At 35.3% G+C, this 22,296-nt stretch overlaps 1 protein-coding gene across 1 annotated transcript in view; it reads left to right on the forward strand.

The window, feature by feature from the left end:
• The window catches only part of Mdn1 (midasin AAA ATPase 1), a 152,823-nt gene that overhangs the window by 41,603 nt on the left and 88,924 nt on the right, over positions 1–22,296 (forward strand). The window contains exons 12-27 of the mRNA XM_076858429.2: positions 82–177; positions 1,583–1,695; positions 2,951–3,099; positions 3,840–3,900; positions 8,684–8,895; positions 9,483–9,586; positions 11,627–11,771; positions 12,696–12,792; positions 13,617–13,730; positions 15,919–16,066; positions 16,339–16,449; positions 17,903–18,054; positions 18,579–18,757; positions 19,329–19,537; positions 19,685–19,831; positions 20,991–21,132. Coding sequence (XP_076714544.2) covers positions 82–177; positions 1,583–1,695; positions 2,951–3,099; positions 3,840–3,900; positions 8,684–8,895; positions 9,483–9,586; positions 11,627–11,771; positions 12,696–12,792; positions 13,617–13,730; positions 15,919–16,066; positions 16,339–16,449; positions 17,903–18,054; positions 18,579–18,757; positions 19,329–19,537; positions 19,685–19,831; positions 20,991–21,132 — 2,179 coding nt within the window. The remainder of the gene's footprint in view (positions 1–81; positions 178–1,582; positions 1,696–2,950; positions 3,100–3,839; positions 3,901–8,683; positions 8,896–9,482; positions 9,587–11,626; positions 11,772–12,695; positions 12,793–13,616; positions 13,731–15,918; positions 16,067–16,338; positions 16,450–17,902; positions 18,055–18,578; positions 18,758–19,328; positions 19,538–19,684; positions 19,832–20,990; positions 21,133–22,296) is intronic.

The following is a 22,296-nucleotide window of genomic DNA, read 5'->3' on the forward strand; positions in this document are numbered from 1 at the left end:
AGGCAGGATAGGATGTTCTGTGATTAATGTATTGTTGTTTGTTTTTTAATCAGTTGGCATTTGCCTTGGTTATTTTAATAGGCTCTGGACTGTTTCACAGCAATGCTTTCTGAGCGCACAAGCAAATTGAAAATGGCAGAAGTTATTGGAAGCAAATTGAACATTTCTAAGAAAAAGGTACATGGTGCTATTTTTACTTCTCCTTTGAAAGCAGACTAGGGTATTTACTGGTTTCTGGTCATTGCCTGGGATAACTTTTGCAATGTTGACTGCTCTGAGAATGTTGGTGTCATTACTGCCTTTCATGGATATAAATCATCCAACATTCCCTAGTAGTTCTGCAAGTGTTTCCACATTCTTGAAGTCATTTTTCTTATGCCCTGTATCACATGTATACCTCATTCTCCAGTATTTTAATGACCATTCTCTGGTTATAGGCTTAGAACTGGAACTGTGTCTTAGTAACGTCTTTGTTGTTTGGTTCAGAGACCCCCCCACCTTTTATTATTAATGTCCTCAAACATCAGGAAAGTTCAAAATAGTACCAATGAATACCTGTATACCCACTACTTAGGTTCATCACAGACATTGCTAATATTTTACCATTCTTGTTTTATATCCAAATATGTATTTATGAAGGGCTGGCAATGTAGCTCTGTGGCAGAGCATGTGTTTAGCATGCACAAGGCTCTGGGTTCAACCCCTAGCACCAGACATATGCAAATGAAATTTTTGGAGGAAAGAGCCCTTCAACAGTGGTAATGTTGTGGTTGGAGGCTGGAGAAATGTTTAGGGCTCATCTTGAGCAGATATTTGGCTTTCCTATTTGAATTATGACTGTAGCATGCTTCGTGTAAGGAACTGCAATAGTGGAAATGTTTCTTTAGCTTCTTAAGAAGTTGGGGTGTTTTGGGTAATAGAATACTCCACTGAGAGGGAATTAATTAATTAATACACATACTAATCTAATCTTAGGGCAAAGGAATGAAACAAACCACTTAGACTAATCAGTGTTTACCCTTTTTCTTTGGGGAGGGTTCATCATCCCTGAGCATTTTGCCCCTTTTTTTGCTTTTGTGAAACCTGAACAAAATCCGGCTTGAGTTATCAACAAGTAAAGAGATGGATGGCTAGACACCCAGGAGCGTCTTCCATAACTTCCTTTTCTGCTTTGACTAGTCAGATGAACCATGTGACAAGTTTAAAGCAGAGAATAGCATGGTTGAAGAGAAATCTACTAATTTTTTTCCCGTAAGTTAGGAGGTGAGGGTTTTTTTGTTCCGTTTTTACTCTTTTGGGAAATGTCTGTCAGCAGTGTCTACTTTGGATATAGACAGAGGTTTATTTACATGAGTCAAAAGGACCATTTTATGGAAATACAGTCAATGTTTTAAAAAAAGATATTGGGAACTCGGAAAATGAAGAAAAATCAACCTTGATTAAAAGCTAACTTGCCTATCTTGGAAGTAGAGTGTGTTTCCAGGTAGAAGGCTGATTAGAAGGTCACAGTGAGCCTTTGTGAATAAGAAAATGGTAAAGAGCATGCAGATTTTTGTTCAGTTGAAACCTTTTCCTCCCACAGGCTGAATTTTTCTGTCAACTTTATAAACCAGAAATTCTGATCAATGAACTAGATGTGCAAGTAGGCAGAGTGCGACTTCTTCGGAAACAAAACGAGGCTGCTCATGTACAGAGGTAAGTGGGGTTCTAAACTAACCTATGCACTATGTGGTCATTAAGAATTGATAGAAGGTCTCCTCTTATCCTTTGAGCAGACACCTTACTGAACTGTCATTTTGCCAGCATGGTATGTGGTAAGCAGCAGTATTTTTCCAAAGTATGTTCTATGAAACTGGATGTTAACAGGAGGTGATAAAGGCCATTAGAGATGTGGACTAGTGAAGATGATCCTTGGTTTTTGCTCGCTGTACTGCATTTATTGAAGCAGGGCTCTCAGATGGAAGTCAGGCTTTGGCATTTTTTTTGTCTATATTGAGGGCTGGGATTATATAAGATTCTGAGCTGGTAATATTTATTATAAACTTAATATATGCCTGGCATTGTGCTAAGTACTTTCATTTGCTTTTTCATATAGTGATTATAATAATTTTATAAATTATGATTTATAAACCTTAACAATGACCAAAAATTTAGTGACTTTAAAGAACAGACATTATTCTTACAATTCTGGAGGTTAGAAGTCTGAAGTCAAGGTGTTGACAGGGCCATATTTCTTCTGAGAGGTCTAGGGAAGAATACTTTTTTGCTACTTTCTGGATGATTTTTGGCTCTCAGCAATCCTTGACTTAGGTCTGTATCTGTCCGATTTCTATCTCTGTTTTTACAGGGCCTTTTCCCTGCTATGTGTTTCTGTCTCCAGATTGCTTTTACAAGGATACCAGCTGCTGGATTTATTGCCCACTCTAAGTAGTATGACCTCTTCTTAACTTGGTTAAATCTGCAAATATCCTATTTAAAAATAAAGTTCCATAGATTCTGGATAGACTGAATTTAAGTGAAGACACTTAAACCCATTACAATTATCATAAACATTTTGTAGGTGAAAAAAGTGAGGTTAAGGCCGGTTAAGTAATTTGTTCAAGACACAGCTAATATAGTGTCTTGTCATGGATGTTTTGAATTTCCAGAGCCTAGCACCTTACCCAGGTGTATGACTCTTTAGTGTTTGCAGAGCAAATTAATTTTGTAATTAATATGTTGTAGGAATATTTGGTACAGCATGAAAACAATTACTGTGGGCTATTTCCTCATTCTTCTTTGTTGAACCTGGGAATTAGAATTTCTTTCAACACTAAGGAAAGCTTGCAGCCTGACTTTTTTTGAGGGAGGGAACCTTCATCAATGGGGACCAAACCCAAAGTTGGTAAACTGTTCTACCACTGATGTATATTCCCAGGCTGGCTTTTAAACTCCTTTTTCCCATTCTTAGGGAGAAATTCACTTTTGCTGCTACACGGCCATCCTCTGTTCTCATTGAACAGCTTGCAGTGTGCGTCAGCAAAGGGGAGCCCGTGTTGCTGGTGGGAGAGACTGGGACTGGCAAAACCTCTACTGTCCAGTACTTGGCACACATTACAGGTAACTCCTGGAGGGAAATGACTGCCCTTAAGCATTTTGCAATGACTCTTTTTGTTTTTTGTTTTTAAACAGTCTAAAGATAACTAGAGTTTTAAAAAGTGACCTTTCTCCATCTGTGTTGTTTCCCTGAAATGACCACTATAACTGATTGGATTAATTTTTGGTGTGCAAATGGTATGTGTGTATAGATGGTGGGGTGTTTTTTTAGTTTTAGGTGGACACAACATCTTTACTTTATTTTTATGTGGTGCTGAGAATCAAACCCAGTGCCTCACACATGCTAGGCAAGTGCGCTATCACTTGAGCCACATCCTCAGTCTAGATGGTGTTTTTATACAGATGGAATTATACTCTACATATTATATTAAGTTAAGCAGATTGGACAATTTTTTTAAAATTTTTATTTTTTTAATTTGGCTTCTAATGGTGAAATAATTACACATTATGAACATTTACTTAGCCCTAATTGTAGACCTTGACTTAATGAAGGGTGTTTTCCTATGCATAGTTATCCAGATGCTATACCAGTAATGCCACAGTGAATGTGACTGTTTTATATCTATATGGAGATGTGAGAAAATTTAAAAAGTTTGTGGTCCCTGAAGTAAAATGAGAAGATACATGGAAATACATATTAAAGATTTGTGCTATTCTATGTCTTTACATTCTTAAGATGTATACTGGATATTAGTCAGCATTTAAAAGTTTGGAATAATTCTTTTTCCTTTTCTTTTTTAAAGGCCACCGTTTGAGAGTTGTCAATATGAATCAGCAGAGTGACACTGCAGACTTGCTTGGAGGGTAAATGTGGTTTGAAATTTTTTTCATGTTATTTTGTGTTTACTGCTTGAGGTAAGAAACACTATTCTCTTACAAAGCTTTGGCAGCCTGGGGAAAATATTGAAAGACTAGCACCCCTTGCTGCACCCCGCACGGTACTTATTAGAATTTATTGATAGGCTCTTGGCTATGTAGATGATTTTTTTCATTATAAAGGTCCTTGTTCACAATGATGGATGAAACACTGGAAGGGAAGAGGGAAGACAAACCAGACAAGTATATTAATCAGGTAGCATTTGTATATATAGTATAGTTGAACTAAAGCATAGGTTTTAAGAACCTTTATGAAGATTTTGCTGTCACTCTACAAAGATGCTTCTACAGATCTTTTTATTTAACCAGGCATGTCTATGCTGTTTATTTCTTTTTTTGTATCTATATATGTCTTCAGTAATTTCCTACTTTTTTAATCCTATATTAATCAAACACAGACAAGTTCATCTTTCCCTCTAAGAATTTATAATGTTCTGTCAGTCATTTCAAGTTATTGTAAATGTATTGAATACACAGGAACCCATTGGTGCCCTGATGCAATTGATATTATGAAAGATTTGTAACTAACAGATAATAAACTGGAGTTTCGTTTTGGTGCCAAATTGGTGACTAGAATATATCCGGTTTTTCTTGTTTGTAGATTAGCATGAGTTACCAAAAGAAAACTTTACATACTCCTCAATTTTTGTATCGTTGGAAATTTCCCTTGTTTTCTCTATTCTCATATTAGTAGAAAGTAGCATAAATCAAATCTTGTAATATATATCATAGTGTAGGTTGCTAGGTGACTCTCTTGTTTAAGAATCATTGTTTGTAAGATGGGAAGATCAAAAGTCTTTTTAGAAAAGGCAAGAAAGTGGAAAACAAAATTCAGGAGAAGGCAAGGAGACAGGCCAGAAGAGGATGATATTTCTGTCCCTAGTATGTGTGGTTAGTTCCATTTCTTATATTATTTACGTTAAATATATCTAGCATATATCAAGTTTTATGTTGGAAAAAGAAGATATTTATGGATCTAATTGGATTTGTTTACAAATCTGCATCTTTTAGATTGATTTTTCAAAAAACTATTATTATAGGTAATGACACTGTAAAATTAAGGGCCTTAATGGCATCAAACCATGTACATTACTGAAAATTGACTTCCTATGGTTGTTAGCACCCATTGCTTTTTAATTAGTGTAAGGATGATATGGTTTTTTTTTTTTTCATTTGATTTTTAATGAGGGGGGCGCAGTTCTTGCACTTGGTGGGAAAATGCTATACAACTGAGCTACACCCCAGCCCTTTTATTTAATTTTAACTTATTTTTTGTCTTTAAAATGGACTTCTGGCAGGCAGTATATAGATGTTCCACATTACCTGTGTGCTTCAAGAAGCCAAATTCCAACTGAGTTGGAGATGAATGCAGCCTAAGTGACCCCATGAGAGGGACAGAAAACTTAAAATCATTCCAGAAAGAAAAAGTCTAGTACTAAAAAAGAAAAGTATAAAGCTCAGGTTCATAGGGAAAGGGCTTGAGGAAAAGTAGTATCTGAGAGAAAAACTCTTGAGGAAAGAAGAAAGGTTCTCTTTGGAGAAGTTGGCAATGAAGGAAAAAAAAGATTGAGGAAAATCAAAAGATCATAGAAATAGAATGAAAATGTGCAACCTATATTTTCCTTGTCATGCATGGAACCATTGTTTTTTTTTTAAAATATTGATTTTTTAGGTGTAGTTGGACACAATTGCTTTTATTTTTTTTATTTTTATGTGGTGCTAAGGATCAAACCCAGGGCCTCGCATGTGCTAGGTGAGCGCTCTACCGCTGAGCTACAACCCCAGCCCTATTGGAACCATTCTTAAAAGAAACTATACAGAAGAGGACAGAACTCAAATTAAACTCAGAACCTGACCATGAAATGAAGAAACAGCATTTATCATTTATTTTTATTACTTAGCATGTACTGCTTTGTCTTTTATATTTTCTTTAAATGTTCTTTATTTTGGAGAGGCATTTTCTTTAGTTTTAGCCATTTTCAAATGAACATATTTTGACAGGGAGGGTGGGTACTGGGGATTGAACTACAGCAGTTGTTTACCTGAGTTATATCGCCAGTTCTTTTAAATTTTGATACAGGGTTTTTGCTAATTGTTGAAGTTGGCCTCAAGTAATTCTCCTGCCTTAGCCTTCAAGGCACTAGGATTATAGGAGTTTGCCACCATACTTAGCTTCAAATAATCTTTTCCATGTAGTTCTAAAGAATACAATACCTGGTGACTTATTTTTCATAGAGGCAGGTGTTTTGGACCCATGTCAGTTTTGTTCCCATTGAGTATATGTGTTGTAGTTAATTTGGGGATTTTAGTTTTTTCTTTTTTTGAGTTGTATGCTTTTTCTGTTCTTCTCTTTTGGGTACTGGGGATTAATCAAATACCAGGGTTTCATGCACAGTAAGTATATGCTGTCCCACTGACTTAAATCCTCAGCGCATTTTTCTCATTGATTGAATCATATATTGACTTAACTGTTTTAGCAACTATGCTCAACTTGAAAGAACTCGAAGTTTTATTAAGCCACTTTTTTCATAAAATTGATAGACAGTAATAGCAGTGCTTGATTAATATTAGTAATAACAGCTAACTCTTTGTGGCAGTCCTCATATGCCAAGGACGGTTTTGAGTCCTCTATATGCATTAATTGGCTTTCTTAACAGCCATGAGGCACATACTTGAAGAAAAAGACATTGTCACTTGCTGAAGGTAATCATGGATCCAGATAAACTCAAGTCTTATTTTATAAGAATCTGTGTTCTGCCATTAAACTGCTGCCTCCATTAGCTTTGGATCCCATTTTTACTATTTTCAGTACTAACAGTTTCGTTTAGATGATGTGTATATGTTGTTTCATTTCTCACCACTTCCCCTGTTGTCATTTTAGTTCATCATCTTTTGCCTGGTCTAGTGCTTTGGTCTTGTTTCTTTGTTTCAACTTCTAACTTCCTCTAGTCTCTTATGCCATGTGGTATTTTTTGGTGTGTGTTTGTTTTGTACCATGGATTGAGCACAGGGGTGTTAACCACTGAGCCACATCCCCAGCCATTTTTATTTTGAGACAGGGTCTTGCAAAATTTCATAGGGTCCAAGTTGATGAGGCTGGCAGTCCTCCTACCCCTGCCTCCCAAGTCCCTAGGATTACAGATGTGCTCACTACACCTGGGCATCCATATGGTAGTTAAAATGATCCTTTTGAAGTACAATCAGATTACATCACTTTCTTCCTCAAATCTCTCCACTGTTCATTCCATTTAAAATACAACCCAAAGGCATTTGTTTGTTTGTTTTTGGCCTTTAAACACTTGTACAAATCCTTTGTAACCCGATTCTGGCCACTGGCAGTTCTCTGACATGATCTCCATCCATGCCTGTGCTGCTGAGCTTTAGGTGCATTTTCCATGTTGCATCAGCTAGACACTTGCTAGCTCTTTCCTTTTCGTGGCATCCTCTGACTCCCACAGATAACCTGCTTTGCTCATTTCCTTGTTTGATTTAGGTGTCTTTCAAATGTCCCTTCTTCAATAAAGCTTTCCTGACTGGTAACTTATGTTCTTAATACCTCCACCACCTACTTTCCTTTTGCCGTACTTAATTTATATTCATAGCAATTAAACTATTGCTTGATATTTTGTAGTAGATTTATTTCTGTATTAGGTTGTAAGCCTAACAGGAGCAGGACCTATTAGGTCTTGTTGACTCAGGGTTTAACACACATAGGTGCTCAGTAAATTTTAGTTGAATAAATACAGTAAAGAAATGCCATTATCAATCTGTTAATGCTTATGGGTAAGTGAAAATGAGTTTGAATTTCTCTGGAATCTGACTTGTCATTGCAGGTACTCATTATCAGGTCATTGGGTCTTACTCATCTTATTATTTTTCCCTCATAAGCTGATGAGTAAATAGCAGTCTCTGAGTTCTCTGTATTTGACTATTCTTTAATAAGTTTTGGCATCTTTTCAGTTTTCAAGCTAAAAATTTTTCTTAGAAATAAAATTTATCTTATTGCTCTTGAATTATAGTACTTAATAACTTAAGTTACATAAAATTATATGCTTAAGATTTTCCAGAAGCATTTAATTTTGCTTAGGCTACTTTCATATACTAATTAGAACAATGTTTCCTGACCTTTTTTCCTATTATGCTCTCTACTCTAGTATTAAATGAAACTTGTGTTTTTTTTTTTTTTGCCAGAGAAATTAAATGCTAAGGACTAAAAAAGAATCGAAATACTATGAAATAAAACCTGAACTTTGGATGGTCATAAATCATTGCAATATTATAAACTCACCCCCCTTACTCCCACTCCTACTAATTATAAGTAGTTTTTTCCCATTGTGAACAATATCATCACAACCCCTGCCCAATGGAGAATAAACATTGATTTTATATTGTTTTTCTTCTAAAATGTCTTGATATCTTTTTGGTCAGTCTTAAAACATGATTTATAATTAAGTCCTCTACATGTTTATTTGAACAAATAGTAAAATAGCATATATTTTATTGTCTAACTGGAAATTTTGAAATTTTTCATAATACTTTTAATAAGTAGAAGCCCTTCAAACACTTGGAACAGAAGAATAGATTACAGTTTAAATCTTTGACATAGATTTTAATATTTAGATTGTATTACTGGTTTTAATTATTCTGATGTGTGCTTTTTAATCTCTATTAGCTTTAGAAGTTTGTGAATCTCATTTACCTTTTGTTTCAGTTACAAGCCTGTGGACCATAAGCTTATTTGGCTACCCTTACGAGAGGCATTTGAGGAGCTCTTTGCCCAAACATTTTCCAAGAAACAAAACTTTACTTTCTTGGGGCACATTCAGACCTGTTATAGGCAAAAACGGTGGCATAATCTCCTGAGATTAATGCAGCATGTACACAAGTCTGCTGTTGACAAGGAAGGAAAAGAGAGTGAAACTGGTAAGGATATAACCCAGACTGATGGTGGGAAGACATGAGACTGAGACTCATTTAACACTTAAGAGAAAAGTGTGTGGGAGGAATGAGAAATACAAATTGGAGCTTTCTAGAACTTTTGGCAAAATTGAAAAATTTTGACATGTTGCTGCTGCCATGCTTCTAGCGTGATTTCTGCAAAACCAAATGACTGAGGATACTAGTATACAATACAAGCACTGCTTATTTGTTTGTATGTCATGTTTTTTTTTTAATGTGCTGGATTCCACAGCCAAGAAGCTTGGAGGCTTCTATGGCAGGAGGATCACAGGTTCAAGGCTAGCCTCAGCAACTTAGCATGACCTTGTCTCAAAAATAAAAAACGTACAAACCTAAAGGGCTGAGGATGCAGCTTAGTGATAATAGGGTGCCCCTGGGTTCAATTACTAATACCACAGTCAAAAATAGATAGGTAGATTTTCAGACTATTGTAGAAGATGCTTAATTTTTGTGTTTCATTACTTGTATGGTTTTTAGGTGTTTAAGAGCTCTATATGCAATATTTGACAAATAAAACAATGTGTTAAATTCTTGTCTTTATTCTCTTCTAGGGTTACTCCTAAAGGAGAAATGGGAAGCTTTTGGCCTTAGACTCAACCATGCCCAACAACAGATGAAAATGGCTGAAAATGCCCTATTATTTGCATTTGTAGAGGTATTTTGTTTTAGATATTTAGGTTAAGGAAGTGTTGGTTTGTGGCATGTTACTAGTTTGTGTTGCTGTTTTAAGATTTAAAAAACAATTAAGTAGTGATTTGGGGGAAGATTTTTTAAAAAATGTTCCTAATGATAGTAATGTCTTGGTGAGCACAATTACTATTTTTTTAAATACCTTTATTTTATTTATTTATTTTTATATTGTACTGAGGATCTCAGTCCCTATAATTATTAGTTTTAAAGAAGCAGTTGAGGACAAGTAGTGTACTCTATATTCTTTTTCTATGCATATGTAAGCAGGGGTGAGTGTACACAAGCAAAAGCTTGAGCCTGAGACCCTGCTCCAGCTCCAGCCTAATTGGGAATATAAAAAAAAAAATATTTGTGAGAGGGATTGAAGTTCATTCACTTCCATGTCCCTTTTTTTTTTTATTAAAGGGCATGGTCAGCTATACTGTTTGTTGTCGTTTGTCTACGTAGGGAAAGATCACTTGGATTAAATATTCATGACTTGAGATTTCTTTGTTTTAGTTTTTATATTATTTCTGTAAAACCTTTTTAGATCATGTTCTTGAAGAGGTACAGTCTTGGTTGGTGTTTTGGTAACAGAGAAGGTTTATTCAACCATGGGTGTAGGAAATTTGGTCATCTGTCCTTACCCTCTTTTGGGTGGGTACTGGGGATCCTCTACCACTGAGCTACATTGCCCAGCCCTTTTTATATTTTATTTTAAGACAGCATCTTACAAAGTCATTGAGGCTGCCCTTGAGCTTATGATCCTTCTGCCTCAGCCTCCTGCATCACAGGGATTTCAGGAATGTGCCACTGCACTGGGCCATGCTTAATCTTAATACGATTATTTATAAAAATATGATTATTTATAAAATAACCAATTAAAATATCAAAGGCTCTGAAATTAAGGCTTATATTTTAGGATTTAATGATATAACAAAGATAATGTATTCGGTTTTATTTTTCTCAGTTTAATTTGTAGAGCATTTTTGTTAGAATCAACTGAAAATGAAAGTCTAAAGCAATTAAAATAGTAAAACTAGTTTTTTTTTCTTTTTTTGAGGGGGTTGTACTGGGGATTGAACCCATCAGTGCTTAAGCACTAAGCCACATCCCCAGTCCTTTTGAAAGTTTTTTTTCTTTATTTGGAGACAGGGTCTCTCTAAGTTGCTTAGGGTTTCTCTAAGTTGCTAGGGCTGGCATTGAACTTTTGATCCCCCTGCCTCAGCCTCTCAAAACTGCTGGGATTACAGCATGATCCACTGCACCCAGGAATAGTAAAACAGATTTTGATTTGTTAACTGAGTGGATTGTAAGACATTTTTATTGCTCCTGGAAAGAGAACTTAAAAGAGATAACCTCAGTGGACTGGAGCTAAGATTCATTTTGTTATTCTTAAGCAACTGTGAAAGGACATGTATTGCAACTATTGCACTCTTTTTTTTTTTTTTTTTTGGTACTGGGGATTTAACCCAGGGGTGTTTTACCACTGAGTCACATCCCCACCCCTTTTTATTTTAAGACACAGTCTTGCTAAATTGCAGAGGCTTACTTAGAACTAGCGATCCTCCTGCCTCAGCCTCCCAAGCTACTCCAAGCTACTGGGATACAAGCATTTACCACCACACCCAGCTACTACTACACTCTTGATTTAGACATTTTTCTGGTCTTGCTATACTTATAACCTGACCCTGTATTTATTTTGGGTTCTTAGAACAGGTAATTGGGTGCTTTTAAATACTTGAATACTTTATTATTTAATTGACTATTCACAAAATGAGAGGAAGTGTATTACATCTTAGTATACGACTCAAAGATACTCTTGTGACCTCCTTGGAACATTTACAAGGTTAAGTTGGCCTTAAACTCTGATGATTTGCTGATGGCCATTTAGCAGTCAAAGTATAGGTTCTTAAGTGGGAGAGATTTACCCTGGCCAGTTTCTAATCTTGCTCACATAACTGCTTTTAATAAGTGTACCTTTATTTGATATGCAGTCTGAACTTTTTACATTGTCTTCTCTTAGGGTACATTAGCTCAGGCTGTAAAGAAAGGAGAGTGGATCTTGTTGGATGAGATTAATTTGGCTGCTCCTGAAACATTAGAATGTCTGAGTGGTTTGCTTGAAGGATCTTCTGGTTCCCTGGTGTTGCTTGATCGAGGAGACACAGGTAGCATTTGATCACTTTGGGTTTGACTTGGTGCCATGTCTTTTGGCCTAAATTTAAAAATGGGATTGTTTTGGCATAAGTGGATTATGTGAACCTCTTGATGGAATTTATTCATTCCTTGTAAACAAAGTTTTTGCAAAGTATCTTGAAATGTTCTTAGATGATATTAGGAATGCAAAGAAGAAGGAAGTAGTTTGTCAAGGCAATTGGGTTGTGGGTAATAGACACGCACACATTGTCAAAATACGTGTGAATAAATGGGTGATGACAGATGTAATGGTGCAGAGATGCTCACAAAACGAATGGCAACATGAGGCTAAATTGTATATGTAGATTTAAAAAATGATTTTGATGGGGTTTCAGAAACGGTAAGGATGGTATAAAAAAGTAATAATGAGTTAATGGTTATATTTTATTTTGATCAAGTTAAGACTTCTATATTTTTAAAATGAGCTTATATAACTTGTTTAATTTTTTTAAGAGAGAGAGAGAGAGAGAGAGAGAATTTTTTTAATATTTATTTTTTTTTTAGTTTTCGGCGGGCTCAACATCTTTGTTTGTATGTGGTGCTGAGGATCGAACCCGGGCCACACGCATGCCAGGCGAGAGTGCTACTGCTTGAGCCACATCCCCAGCCCAAAACATTTTCTTTCTTTCTTTTTGGTAGTGCTGAGGATTGAACCCATGGCCTTGTGCGTGTGAGGAAAGAGCTCTACCAACTAAGCTATATCCCTAGCTCTTGTTTAATATTTTTATTGTCAGCATATGTGTATTAATTTTCTTGCCTGCACCAGCTTGACTGTTCTAAGAAGAAATTTGGGGCTGGGGTTTCTGTGGATTTAGGTAGTCTTCCCTTAGGGACTGGGATCTGATCACTTGATTGTTGTTACAAGTAATAGGGGATTTCTACTTTTCTCTCAACAGAGCCACTGCTTCGTCATCCTGACTTCCGTTTATTTGCCTGCATGAATCCAGCTACTGATGTGGGCAAAAGAAATCTCCCACCAGGAATAAGAAACAGGTAAGGTGTTTTAAATTCTCTTTTATTTTGATTGGTAACGTCAACATAACCAGACTTCAAAACAATTCTTGAAATTTTTTGGTCTGTAATAGAGGAATCTTAGTTTCCTTAGTTGTTATGTTTTTCTACTTTATATAGTTTGTAAGTGTATGAGAACATCCAGAACAATAAAGAATACTTTGTGTGGTTTTTAATATGATACTTAATGGCTCTTGGGTACTGTTGAAAAAAACTTTTCCTTCTTCAAATGGCCTCTTACCTATTAGTAAAATTTCATGTCAGAGTATAGTGTATAGCATATAGGTTTATTAAGCTTATTTATTTTAAGTTTCTTTAATTTTTCATCACTAAGCACTGATATGAATAAAGTTTGATTTTTGGTATTTTATATTTGTAACCTTTGAAAAGAAATAACCAAAATTATTGTTGGTAACCTTTTGTTTCAAGTTTTAAAGTAGTGATAAAAGTAATAAAAGCTTCACAGGAAAAATTTAGAAACTACATTGAAGTACCCATTTTCTTTCACTTTATCTTTTATTTCTGATCATGAGGAGCTTATTTTTTGTCACTTATATTTTTCATTACACTTAGTTATGATCAAAAACACCTGAAAATGATAAGTATGTTTTCTCATATGAGAAATACATTTAGAAAATTTATTGCATGGAAGAAGTGATAATGAGTTAATGGATATATAATCTTTTATTTTGATCAAGTTAAGACTTCTGTATTTTAAAATGAGCTTATAAAACTTGTTTAATGTTTTTATTGTCAGCATATCTATATTAATTTTCTTAAAAGTGTTTATTCTGTAATAATTACAGGTTCACGGAACTATATGTAGAAGAATTGGAAAGTAAAGAGGATTTACAGATTCTTATTGTGGATTATCTGAAAGGATTGAGCATGAACAAGAGCACAGTGCAAGGAATCATAAAGTAGGTTCTGTTTGGCTTGTCTTTATATACTTTCCCTCTGAACATACATTTATTTCCTTCTTTTCCTTTTGCTTCTAACTGGAGAAAACTTGCGGAAAGATTGTTATTTGGATTTCTGTTTTAAAGATGGAACATTATGTGAATTAAGATTTTCCTTAGGAAAATCTTTTCCTACTGTTGTGGGGTAGGTCACTCAGAAAACACACCAAGTCCCAGTTTTGTCCAAATTGAAGAGTCTTTATTTAGCTGGCCAGCTCCCCTCAGAACCCATAACTATCTCTGCAAGGAACCAGCCCCAAGCCTTAGCATTTTAGGATATTTAAAGACAAAAACTGCATGTGGGTTGATGTAGCTATAAGCAATCAGGTATAGAAGCTGGATTGGGCATTTAGCTAGACAATACACTGTGTACATTGGTACTTCCCCCAGGACTTCCAGGTTGGCATAGCAGTAAGCAAGCAGAAGTGGGTCAAAATGACCCTCGTTGAGTACAAGTTAGAGAATGGTTACTAATGTCTAGACAATCAATCTTTGATAAGGTACATTACCCCCAAAAAAATGGAAACCAAAGAGAACAATTTTACTTTGTATAATAATTGCTATTTTGTGTTGCCAAGTAAGTTATGCTAGGTAACTATTCATGGGTATAGAGGTCGGGCTTTCCCACAAGAAAAGCATTTTTTATATGATAAGGAGTCTCACAGTAAAATGGAGTCTGTTTGGTCATTGAACATATTGCTTGGCCCATAACACTATATGGAAAGCTAAAACCCCCTATCTAGGAGACTGCAGACAATAAGATAATAGCTCTATTGACTACTTCTATATTTATAGCTAAGATTTTGATTTCCTGGTTTAGATGTAATATAAATGGCTTATATTTTGACCTGTCTTGATGAAATATTTTCTACTTGTAATTTGCATACTAGATATGTGATAAAATGGCCTATATCATTGAAGGAGTCTGGTTTAGAATTAATAGACATTGAGCTGAATAAAATACAGAGTGATAGTGTGGCTTGGTACTTAATAGTCTTTTTTTTTCTGTTTTGTGTGCCCTTATAGAAAGAGAGCAATATTTTATGTTAGATAACCTGAATCCTAGTAATAGCTCGAGAAGATAGAAGCTTGTCATTCTGGGCAGATCATTTACTTAACTTTTATTGTGTCCTCTAGAAAGAAATATAATAGGTGAAGGAGTTGAAATAGGATCATAACGGTGTTTTTGCTTTGCATTTTGTGGTTTTTTTCTTATTTAATAAAAAAGTGACTCGAGGAATGACTCACTGGTAAGACTGTATTGTAAATAAGACAGAGCAGATTTGATTCTCTTTATGGAGCTTCAATTCTAAAAGTGAAGATAACCAATAAATGAGGAGCTGTATCCTATAATTTTAGGTTGTGAAAATTGAAGAAACAACATCAAAGTGTTGGAACATGAACGCCTGAAGTCCTATTTTAAATAGGTTTGTCAAGGAGGCATTTGTTCAAAGAAACAAAAATATCTTCCTAGATTGTAAAGAGGCAGGGCGTATCCCATTTGGGCAGGAACATGGATTTCACCTGTCACACGTATTTGGTTATGTTTGATATTGTAGTTGATAATGAATTTCAAAAATTCATGTTTCAGTGTGAAAGTTCTTTCATCTTGTCATCCTCTGAATCTGAAATGTTATAATAATTTATAATAATGGTCATCATATTGTCCCACTTTGTAACATTTCACTTAAACTAATTATAGCCATTGTCTGTGACCTTTCAAAACATCAGGAGTTCTGTTTTCTCTGTATTTATTCATCATCACTATAGACTATACAAAGACTTCATTTGCCCTTTGAGTTAGAACCAACTCTGGAACACTGAGTTTGGAATCAGTATGCTCTTACTAAGGGTCTCTTGCATCTTACTCTCCTTAAGAGACAAAAGTTTCTCACTTATCATTGATACTTTTTTGCTAGAGGAACTATACCTTGTACTTTGTGCCTCTCCAAAGGAAATAGATTGATTTTTCACTATTTCATTTTGAAAAGAGAGCCTCCAGACTGAAAGGTTTGATATATGCTATAGAAAATTATATGTAAAGTTTACCATTTATGATTTATAAACATGGCCTTTGGATCTTCTGTAGAAAAGTGGTGACAACAAGAAAATAATACTTAAAATTGCCAAAACTTTATCCTTTTTGTAGCTTCTACACAGGTTTGCGGAAAGAGTCTGGCACAAAATTGGTTGATGGGACTGGCCACAGACCTCACTACAGCCTTCGGACTCTCTGCAGGGCCTTGCGATTTGCAGCTTCCAATCCATGTGGCAACGTCCAGCGCTCAATATATGAGGTCTTTCTGAAGTCTATTTGACAAAGGAGCTGGGTTGGGTGGGCTCACCATGGAGGGAGGGAATGGGAATACATATGCTAGATTGTCTTGTTTCATAGTCATTCTGATTAGCTTGAAACACTTCATACTAGAGCTGTCCTGCGTGTTTTCTACTGCCTTACACGTTTCAAAGTTGTTCTGGGAAGTATCACTATTCAGGTTGAATTTTGTTCCTGAAATGAATTGGTCTATTTCAACAGAGACACAATTTATTTTATGTGCTTTCTCTCTAGGGTTTTTGTTTGGGTTTCCTAACACAGCTTGATAGGGCATCACATCCAATAGTTCAGAAACTTATTTGTCAACATATCATCTCTGGCAATGTCAAAAGTCTGCTGAAACAGGTACATTGTTTTTTTTACTTTCAACTTATTTGACATAAATAGCTGGATGAATTAACAAATTTTTAACTGTTTAAGTGAGTTTAAATTTAAAAAAAAAAACGATTCTAAAAGAAATCTGTTACAAAAATTAAGGTTACAGAAATGTTATGTCTTCCAGTGCTCAATTCAAAAGTTCCAATAAATTGTATTCCTAGGAGATTTAAATCCTGCAGATAATTCTTTCCAGCTAAACTGTAATGCAAATGTTTCATTATATATTTAAATTCTGTTGTTAATTTATTGATGTCTTTTTAATGTAAAGTGGTATGTTTGACCATCACACATGAATATTCTGTAGCTCTCCCTTTTTACTAGTGTGTGTGTGTGTGTGTGTGTGTGTGTGTTATGTGTTTTGTTAGAGATCAAACTTTCCTGTTTTGGTCTAATTCTTTGATATGTTTTCATTACAGTACCAGAGATCATTATAAAATGCTTTCTGATGGTTACATAACATTTTATTGGATGATTGCCCTACAGGTTATTTATACACTTTCCTTCTGATTGATGATCAGGCTTTCTTAGGGAGAGGGGCCACTGTTCTAAACATCTGTCATTTGAGTTTGGTGGAGGAAATTACAGAATAGCAAAGGTCTGAAAGATTGAAACTATTCACTACTGAAATGTTTATTTATTGATTGCTTGCTTAGTAGGAAGAGAGCCATTGAGACTTGCAGTTATTTTGGATTTAGTCTTTTAAAAATAACACATGAATAACTACTTCTGATAAACTGTAAAAACAGTGATGCAAAAAAGACTCAAGTTTGCTTCTATTATAACTAAATACTAGTCTCTTCCAGTTGCTCATTTTTACTATATGTTCCTCATGGTCGTGACAGAAGCTTAAAGGTACTTTTTCCTCCAGTGCTCAATTCAGCTGTCCTTAGCTTTATAAAACCTGTAGCTTCAGGTCTGGGAAATTTTCCATAGCTATAGATTTGACCATTTTTTGACCATTTTTGATTGATAAAACAATTTGTACAATCCTACCTAGTAGCAAATACCTTATCTTGGAAAGATAATACCGTTGTCCATAAAATTACCCACAAATGACTGGAGAGCCTTCTGGTTTTTTTATCTTCTAGAGAAACTAAAGCACAGTAATGCAAAGCCTCGTCCCTCACTACAGCACCAGAGTGGGCGTTTTGGTAGATAATAGAAAAGAACTGAATTATAAAAACATGTAGGAAATTATTTTGATTCAAATTGGTTCCCAGCCCACCAAACTTCTTCCCAATTTTAAAACAGATACAGGACAAATTTTATTCTCATTCTTCATTGCCAAAGGATTTTTCTTTTGAAAGAATCCAGAATAAGGCAACATTCTTCCTAACAATTTCATATCCTACTTTACTCCTCTCTCTTACACATTGTTGTCCTAAGACAGTGGATTATCTCTCTAACTTTTCTCTTTCAGCCTATTCCAGAGCCAAAAGGAGGTCGGCTCATCCAGGTTGAAGGCTACTGGATTTCAGTTGGAGATAAGGAGCCTACAATAGATGACACATACGTTCTGACATCTTCTGTTAAGTTGAACCTGAGAGATATAGTCCGAGTGGTCTCTGCAGGGTGTGTGGGCCTTTTTTCCATCAGCTGTGAAATCTGTATAAGCATAGGCTTTGATGTTATTCTAGTCTACCTTCAATAACTTTGAAAGAGCTTTGTTGTTGCTCATTACAGTAATTACTTTCTAAAGTTAGCAATGTGACTGTTCTCCTGGAACAAAGTATTATTTCTAATTATACCTTACATGGGAGCAATATGGATGAAACTGTTTTGGCCATGTTTAAATTTTTTTGGGGGGGCATGGTGGGGTGTATATTGCTGGTGAATATGTGTCACTATTAGATAAGTAGTGGTCAATTCCACTTTTTCTCATAAGAGAGGTTGGAAGTATTTTCTGAGCAACAGTTTTTAAATATAGAAACTTCTCAGTGCATAAATATAGAAAATTTTGTTTATGTTGTTAAATGATAAAGTTTATTCTTTAACACTTTTCAAAATAATAATGGTTTCACTGTTTTTTGTTTGTGCTTTTTTTTTTTTCTTCTTCTTCTTCTTTAAAAATTGTTGTATTGACTGATCTCGTACAGAACATACCCAGTGCTGATTCAGGGAGAGACCTCAGTTGGTAAAACAAGCCTGATCAGGTGGCTAGCTGCAGCTACTGGCAATCACTGCGTGCGTATCAATAATCATGAACACACGGATATTCAGGAGTATATTGGTTGTTATACATCTGACTCTTCAGGCAAGCTTGTCTTTCAAGAAGGTATGATTTACCTTCTAGTCCATGGATGTAGGTTTTCTGTCTCTTAGACCCATTTCCTTAAGCAGTATTCTTCATTCTTTCTGATTTAGGCACTTGAACCTCTGTTACAGTGTTTCTCTTTGCCTTTGTTGCTTACACATATTTAAAGGGATGCTTAGCTGCTGGCTTCCTTTAGATCCCATTAATATTGCCATCTGTCTAAGAACTAGGACCAGATTTTGAAGAGGGCAATTGAACTGCTGCTTCATGTCATAGAATTTCAAAGAATAGAATGAGTCATAGGAAATTTGGAAATAATGAGAATTTGTTGATTTAAATGACATTAGACTATAAGGAAAATTGAACAAGTTGGTGAAGAGATATTAGTTTTTGCTCTTCCTTTTGGGTAAAAAGGGACTGTTTTAATTGAAAATTGTGCTTTTGACCTGCAACATCACATAATGTTTTGGGGCAAGACTGACTGCACAGAATAATTTGCTTAGAAATTTAATGATAATCTAGGATTTATTGATTTGTGTGCATTTTTAAATACTAATTTATATACTAATTCCCAATGTTGATTTCCTCCTAGGTGTTCTTATTGATGCTATGAGAAAGGGCTACTGGATTATCTTAGATGAATTAAATTTGGCCCCTACTGATGTGTTAGAGGCACTCAACAGACTATTGGATGATAACCGAGAATTGCTCATAACAGAAACACAAGAAGTCGTTAAAGCACATCCTCGGTTCATGCTTTTTGCTACACAAAATCCCCCAGGGCTTTATGGAGGAAGAAAGGTATGTAGCATTTACCCCCTACCAAGGAATAAGAAATTTTTATCTCTGTTGAAGAGCTTTTCTTTTTGTGGTGAACAACAACATCTCTTTGGGGGAATTGGTTGAAAAGGCCTGTTTTGTTGTATTTTTTTTCTGTGTGTTTCCCAGGTGCTTTCTAGAGCCTTCAGGAATCGGTTTGTGGAATTGCACTTTGATGAATTGCCTAGCTCTGAGTTAGAAACAATTTTACACAAGCGGTGTAGTTTGCCACCCTCCTATTGCAGCAAACTAGTTAAAGTCATGCTGGACCTTCAGGTATTTCATTTCCTCACGATCAAGCTTAGTTTTAGATAGGATGTGTTGATTAGATTTGGTGATCAGATTTTGACTACTTCTGTGGGTAGAAATAAGTCCGTCCATTTTATTTATTTTTATAGAATAAAGATCTAAATTCATTTTATTTATACCCATTTTTGTTGCTTATTTTTTAATATCTTTGGAATTGAGGATTGAGTCTTGTATATGCTAATAAGCTTGCACTCTACCACTGAACTGCAGCCCAGCCCCCATTTTTTGGTTCTTTTGTAAACCAACAATTTTGCATCATCTTAAAAATTTTTTGGTATTTATATATGATGACATTTTACTATTTTTGTATAAGGTTGGAGCATTTTGCTTGGTACAGAGGCATAGGCAAACTACAATTTTATTTTTTCTAGAGAGAGAATTTTTTAATATTTATTTTTTTAGTTTTCGGCAGACACATCTTTTATTTGTATGTGTGCTGAGGATCAAACCCAGCGCTGCGTGCATGCCAGGCGAGCGCGCTACTGCTTGAGCCACATCCCCAGCCCACAATTTTATTTTTTAAATGGTCATTTGAATAGACAATGAAAGAGATTCTTTCTGTAAGGGTCCCTTTTGTCATCTGCAAATTTACAGAACAGTTTTTTTTTTCTTTCATTGTCATCTTGCTGGTGTTGCCCAGACTAGCTTCCAACTTGGTTCTTCCTGCCTCAGTCTTCTAAACAGCTGGGATTGCAGACATATACCACTGCATCCTAGTTCAGTTGATTTTTTTTAAAAAACCACTTATTTTACAGAATTTAAAAGTGTTTATTGTCAAATTACTTTCCAGAAAGCTAGGAATAATCAATACTCTTAGCATTGTGGTCCTATATTATGGGACTAATTTTTTACCTTTTTAATAATTGGTATTATTATTTCTCTATTTCTGTATGGCATATGAGATGTGGCATCCCATTGCTTATTCTTGTTCTTCACTTATTTATGCATGAGTTTGAACATTTTTCTTCAGGCACTTATAATCTAGTCTGTTTACATTTCTGAAAAATTTAGTCTCATTCAGTGCAATGAAATCATTTTAGTTGTAGTTGAAGTTTGTTAGGAATTTTATGTAAGTTACCATTTAGCACAACCAGTGCTCTTTTTCACTTGGTTTGCATTTTAATAGTCCTACCGCAGAAGTTCTTCAGTATTCGCTGGAAAGCAGGGCTTCATCACCCTTCGTGATCTTTTTCGATGGGCTGAAAGATACAGATTGGCAGAGCAAACCGAGAAGGAATATGACTGGCTACAGCATTTAGCTAATGATGGTATGCTTTCAATCAGATATTTTCAAAATATAAGTAGGTCAAGTGTCATGTTTCTTGTTAAAACAAATCTTGCCCAAATTCTTATATACATTTTCCTAGACATTCCTAAAACAGAGCATATCTCCCTCAAGTCCTAATTGCTTTTGTTAAGCCGTCCAATTCCTGCAAGCCTCTGTGCTGATATGCATTAGTTACTAAGGTTTTCTTACTTTGCTTCAAATGGCCACATGTGGGAGTCAGCATATGGTCATAACCCCTTTGGGAATTTTAGACAAATAGTGGTGGTAGCGTTGTGGGCCATTTATCTTCAGTGATACTGGAGAGTTCAGACTTAGGTTTGGTTGTTTTGGTTTAATTCATGGAAGAATTTATATTACTCTCTGAGAGTATAAGGGAGAACATTTTAGAATCTTCTGATTTGAAAAGTGCTAGTGAGTCATTAGTGAATTAAATAAGAAGAATAAATAAAATTAGACCATGAGAGTTATGTACGTGATCATGCACTCACCCACCCATTCTTCCTCTCTTTCTCTCACTTACTTGACTCTCACTGAAGATTGAACCCAGGGCCTTGAACACATTTTGCTCCTTTTATCTTCAGTACTGGTAAAGAATAAATGAAGAGGAACACGTTTTTTAAAATGTTCATTTCATTGAAATATTACATATGGTAAAGCGTTTTTATACAGGAATGTACCAATATAACTTTTCACCTCTGCTGAGAATCACGATTTTCCAAATCTCAGAAGGTACCTTCTTGTCTCTTGGAATTGAATGTAACCACTACTCTGACTTCTGTCACAACTGATTCATTTTGTTTATGCATGAACCTCACTTGAGTGGGGTCATGGAGTATATACTCTTTAAAGTCTGACTTTAACTCAGCCTGATAAGTTTCAGTTATGCTGTTAGGTGTGTCAGGACTTCATTATTTTTTTTTTTAATATCACATGGTAATCTGTTATGTGGAGATAACACAATTTATTTATACATTCTCTTGTTCATGAATATTTGGATCATTTTAATTTTACCTATTTGCATAAAACTTCTCTATACATTCCTATATGTGTCCTATGTATTCATTTGTGTTTGGGGGTGCCCACAGTCACATTGTTGGGGTACAAGGCAGACATATGGTTTGTTACAACAGGCTCTCCAAAATTT

This window comes from Callospermophilus lateralis, chromosome 6 (genome assembly GCF_048772815.1).
Source record: "Callospermophilus lateralis isolate mCalLat2 chromosome 6, mCalLat2.hap1, whole genome shotgun sequence".
NCBI lineage: Eukaryota > Metazoa > Chordata > Mammalia > Rodentia > Sciuridae > Callospermophilus > Callospermophilus lateralis.